The 5,000-nt window shown below is 45.8% G+C and overlaps 1 protein-coding gene across 1 annotated transcript in view; it reads right to left on the reverse strand.

Annotated features, from left to right (window-relative positions):
• Positions 1-5,000, reverse strand: part of LOC135096244 (angiotensin-converting enzyme-like) — a 7,707-nt gene that overhangs the window by 1,344 nt on the left and 1,363 nt on the right. The window contains 12 exon segments of the mRNA XM_063997609.1: positions 900-1,029; positions 1,246-1,393; positions 1,846-1,958; positions 2,115-2,222; positions 2,749-2,855; positions 3,385-3,479; positions 3,482-3,528; positions 3,665-3,717; positions 3,855-3,965; positions 4,147-4,239; positions 4,343-4,450; positions 4,955-5,000. The exon segment at positions 4,955-5,000 is cut by the window's right edge and continues 59 nt beyond it. Coding sequence (XP_063853679.1) covers positions 900-1,029; positions 1,246-1,393; positions 1,846-1,958; positions 2,115-2,222; positions 2,749-2,855; positions 3,385-3,479; positions 3,482-3,528; positions 3,665-3,717; positions 3,855-3,965; positions 4,147-4,239; positions 4,343-4,450; positions 4,955-5,000 — 1,159 coding nt within the window.

Here is a 5,000-nt window from a genome sequence, read left to right on the forward strand (position 1 = left end):
GAGAGAGAGAGAGAGAGAGAGAGAGAGAGAGAGAGAGAGAGAGAGAGAGAGAGAGAGAGAGAGAGAGAGAGAGAGAGTTATTAAAATCATGAAACATCTTTGAAAACCCCAATAACTTCCACTGCAGCCTGTTAAACTATCCCTGGAACCTTGAAAACCCCAATAACTTCCACTGCAGCCTGTTAAACTATCCCTGGAACCTTGAAAACCCCAATAACTTCCACTGCAGCCTGTTAAACTATCCCTGGAACCTTGAAAACCCCCAATAACTTCCACTGCAGCCTGTTAAACTATCCCTGGAACCTTGAAAAACCCCAGTAACTTCCACTACAGCGTTAAACTATCCCTGGAACCTTGAAAACCCCAATAACTTCCACTACAGCCTGTTAAACTATCCCTGGAACCTTGAAAACCCCAATAACTTCCACTGCAGCCTGTTAAACTATCCCTGGAGCCTTGAAAACCCCAATAACTTCCACTGCAGCCTGTTAAACTATCCCTGGAACCTTGAAAACCCCAATAACTTCCACTGCAGCCTGTTAAACTATCCCTGGAGCCTTGAAAACCCCAATAACTTCCACTGCAGCCTGTTAAACTATCCCTGGAACCTTGAAAACCCCAATAACTTCCACTGCAGCCTGTTAAACTATCCCTGGAACCTTGAAAACCCCAATAACTTCCACTACAGCCTGTTAAACTATTAGAACCTTGAAAAACCCCCAGTAACTTCCACTACAGCCTGTTAAACTATTAGAACCTTGAAAAACCCCAGTAACTTCAACTAGGGCCTTTTAAAACGACAACCACCACCACTACCACAATTAATACCCTCTAAAAACACCCATAAACACCTCCTACCACAACCACAACCACCACAACCACCTCCTACCACAACTTACCTGAAACTGAAGGATAGTTCTTGTGAAATATCTAATCATATCATAGTTATTTGCAACGTGGAAGAGCGCAGGTGGATCTAGGTCCTTGTCTGTCCTGGGAACTGGCGGCTCCACTCCTGCGTATTCCAGCCTGTGTGTGGAGGAGTGGGCGGGTGGAGGGGGTCAGGTTAGGTGGAGCAAAGATGTGGAGGAAGTTTGGTGGGTGTAGGTACAGGGGAAGTGGAGGAAAAGGAGAAAAAGGAGGAGAAAGAGAGAGAGAGACTAACAAGAAAAGAATAAAAAGGGGGATAAAACACACACACACACACACACACACACACACACACACACACACACACACACTTACATAAGCTTCCAAAATTCTTCATTGTATTTGTCCTCCTCCACCTCCCCCCTCCACACCCTCCACCGCCACAGGTCATGAACAAGGTGGAAGGGAAGGGTGGTCACTGTCTGCAGGGCCGCCATCATCAGGTGGTTCACGCCCATTTCTGAGAGAGAGAGAGAGAGAGAGAGAGAGAGAGAGAGAGAGAGAGAGAGAGAGAGAGAGAGAGAGAGAGAGAGAGAGAGAGAGAGAGAGAGAGAATTTTTATTTATTTATTTATTTATTTATTTTATTTATTTATTTTTCGTCCTCCTCCTCCTCCTCCTCCTCCTCCTCCTCCTCCTCGTCTTCTTTCTCTTCTTCCTCTTCATTCTTTTCTTCCTCTTTCTCTTCCTCCTCCTCCTTCTCCTCCTCGTCTTCTTTCTCTTCTTCTTCTGCATTCTTTTCTTCCTCCTCCTCCTCCTCCTCCTCTTCCTTCTCCACCATCACCACAACCTCCTCCTCCTCCTAACACCCTCTCCTCCTCCTCCTCCTCCACTTCCTTCCTTCAGTCCTTCTACTAGTACCACCACCAGCACCACCACCACCACCACCACCACCACCACTACCACCACCTCACCTGGGCCGCTGGGGGGTGGGGGAGGAGGCCTACTTTGTTGAGGTGCTGGGGAGTCTCCATCATCGCTCCCACCAGCTCCCCAATTGCCTCGTGGAACCCCCCATTGGCTCCGTCCCTGGGAGAGAGAGAGGGAGAGAGAGAGAGGGAGAGAGAGAGAGAATATTAATTTAATTCTACTACTACTGCTACTACTACTACTACTTCAGATATTAGCACATTACAAGACAGAACAAGCTCTCTCTCTCTCTCTCTCTCTCTCTCTCTCTCTCACCTGTACGTAAGCGGCAGGTGTGCATACTGCATAAAATATTGCACGTGACCCAGTTCATGATGGGCCACTTGTAGGTCATCCATCGTTACCTGTGTACACATCTTGATCCTGCAACACACACACACACACACACACACACACACACACACACACACACACGTAATGTTATTTGTCATTATTATTATTGTTATTATTATTATTGTTATTATTATTATTATTATTATTATTATTATTATTATTATTATCATTATTATTATTATTATTGTTGTTGTTGTTGTTCTTGTATTATGATTTTCTCTCTCTGTTTATCTATTTATGTATTTGTTTGTTTATTTACTGATTCATTAACCTGACCTGACCTAACCTAACCTGACCTAACCTGACCTAACTTAACCTAACCTAACCTAACGTAACCTAACCTTACTTAACCTAACCTAACCTGACCTAACTTAACCTAACCTAACCTAACTTAACCTAACCTAAGCTAACCTGACCTGACCTGACTTAACCTAACCTAATCTTACTTAACCTAACCTAACCTAACCACCTACTTATCAATTAATTTATCTATCTATGCATCTATCATAACCTAACCTAACCTGACCTAACCTGACCTGACCTGACCTGACCTGACCTGAAGTCCTTTCCGTCATAGAAGTCCCATGCTGTTGGATGACACACAACCTTTCGACCTTCCGGCTTGACCAGCATGGAACGAGTCCAGAACGTGTTTGGGAGAGGCTGCCGGGAGAGAGAGAGAGAGAGAGAGAGAGAGAGAGAGAGAGAGAGAGAGAGAGAGAGAGAGAGAGAGAGAGAGAGAGAGAGAGAGAGAGAGAGAGAGAGAGAGAATTAGAAGGAAAACATGATAATTTAAATAATAACGGAAAAGGGAGATAGAAGGAAGGAGAAAGAAAGGAGAGAAGAAAGAAGAGGAAAAATTAAACGATAATAGAGAAATAGGGAAGAAAGGAAGAAGGAACAAAGATGATAATGGTAGGAAATGAAGGAAGATGAAGAGAAGGAAGAAGGAAGGAGAGAGGAAGAGAAGAAGATAATAACGAAGGGAAGAGAGAGAGAGAGAGAGAGAGAGAGAGAGAGAGAGAGAGAGAGAGAGAGAGAGAGAGAGAGAGAGAGAGAGAGAGAGAGAGAGAGAGAGAGAGAAAGAAGAAAAGAAGAAAAGGAAGGAAGAAAGAAAAAAAAAACATCACCTCTTCTTCTTCTTCCTCCTCCTCCTCCTCCTCCTCCTCCTCCTCCTCCTCCTCCTCCTTACCTTGAGTCCCATTGACGTGAAAAACTCGTCCGCCATCTTGAACATGGAGTGTGGGGTGTGATTGAGGCGCTGGAGGTGGGGGGTCACGTCCAGGGGGGCAGGTCAGGGTAGGGGGTCACCAGGGGGGAGATGTTCCTCCAGAATCTGGGGAGGAGGGGAGGGGAGGGGAGGGGAGGGGAAGAGAGGTCAGGTTAGGTTAGGTTAGGTTAGTCTCTCTCTCTCTCTCTCTCTCTCTCTCTCTCTCTCTCTCTCTCTCTCTCTCTCTCTCTCTCTCTCTCACCTGCCCCAGATGTCACCCAGCACACAGACAGGAAGGGCGCCGCGTGGGTCAATCTGCAGGGGAAGGAGGCGTGGGCGTGTCAATAGTCTCACACACACACACACACACACACACACACACACACACACACACACACACACACACACACACACACACACACACACACACACACACACACACACACACACACCTGGTAATGTTCTCGCAGTCTCTTCCTTACATAGGCATGCACCAATTTGTAAATAGGCCTAATTTCCCGGTACAGTTCCTCCATGGCCTCCTGAAAGCCCTCCGTCTCGTACTGGTGGTGGTGGTGGTGGTGGTGGTGGAGGCGGTGGCAGCGGTGGTGGTGGTGGTCGTGAAGAGAGAGTTTTATTAATTAAGTCTCATATATACTCACTCTCTCAACAACAACAACAATAACAACAACTACTACTACTACTACTACTACTACTACTACTACTACTACTACTACTACTCGCCTCGTTTCGCCACATCTGTCCAGCATCACTGAAGTCGTTTAGTTTTGCCTTCTCGTTCATCAACTCCAAATACTGAAGGTAGTACGGCTTGATCTGTCAGAGAGAGAGAGACAGAGAGAGAGAGACGAAAAAAAATCATTAAAAACACCACTACAACAACTACAACCACTACAACCACTACAACAACAACACCTACCTTTCTAGATACATTTTTTCTCCAGCCTTCCCAGACCTCCACCAGCTGCGAGTAATTATGTGAGTTAGCCATAATATTTGTCAACTCCGGATCCAGTTCCATGCATTGCTGTGGAAAGAAAACGGGGGTTGACGGCAGCAGCTTCATCAGACCTCTTGCGCCCCCCTTCGTGAGCGTACGATAATGTATGCGAATGTACGAGAGTTAAATAGACGGTTGAATATTGTCACTAGAATCATGAAAACTCTTGAAAATCTTTGTAACTTCCACTGCAGCCTGTTAAACTATCCCTGGAGCCTTGAAAACCCCAATAACTTCCACTGCAGCCTGTTAAACTATCCCTGGAGCCTTGAAAACCCCAATAACTTCCACTGCAGCCTGTTAAACTATCCCTGGAACCTTGAAAACCCCAATAACTTCCACTGCAGCCTGTTAAACTATCTCTGGAGCCTTGAAAACCCCAATAACTTCCACTGCAGCCTGTTAAACTATCCCTGGAACCTTGAAAACCCCAATAACTTCCACTGCAGCCTGTTAAACTATCCCTGGAGCCTTGAAAACCCCAATAACTTCCACTGCAGCCTGTTAAACTATCCTCTCTCTCTCTCTCACCTGTCCCTGGAGACACACTTGGGCAGTAGAATATATTGTAGACATG

This window comes from Scylla paramamosain, unplaced genomic scaffold, assembly GCF_035594125.1.
Source record: "Scylla paramamosain isolate STU-SP2022 unplaced genomic scaffold, ASM3559412v1 Contig3, whole genome shotgun sequence".
NCBI classification, from domain to species: Eukaryota; Metazoa; Arthropoda; class Malacostraca; order Decapoda; family Portunidae; genus Scylla; species Scylla paramamosain.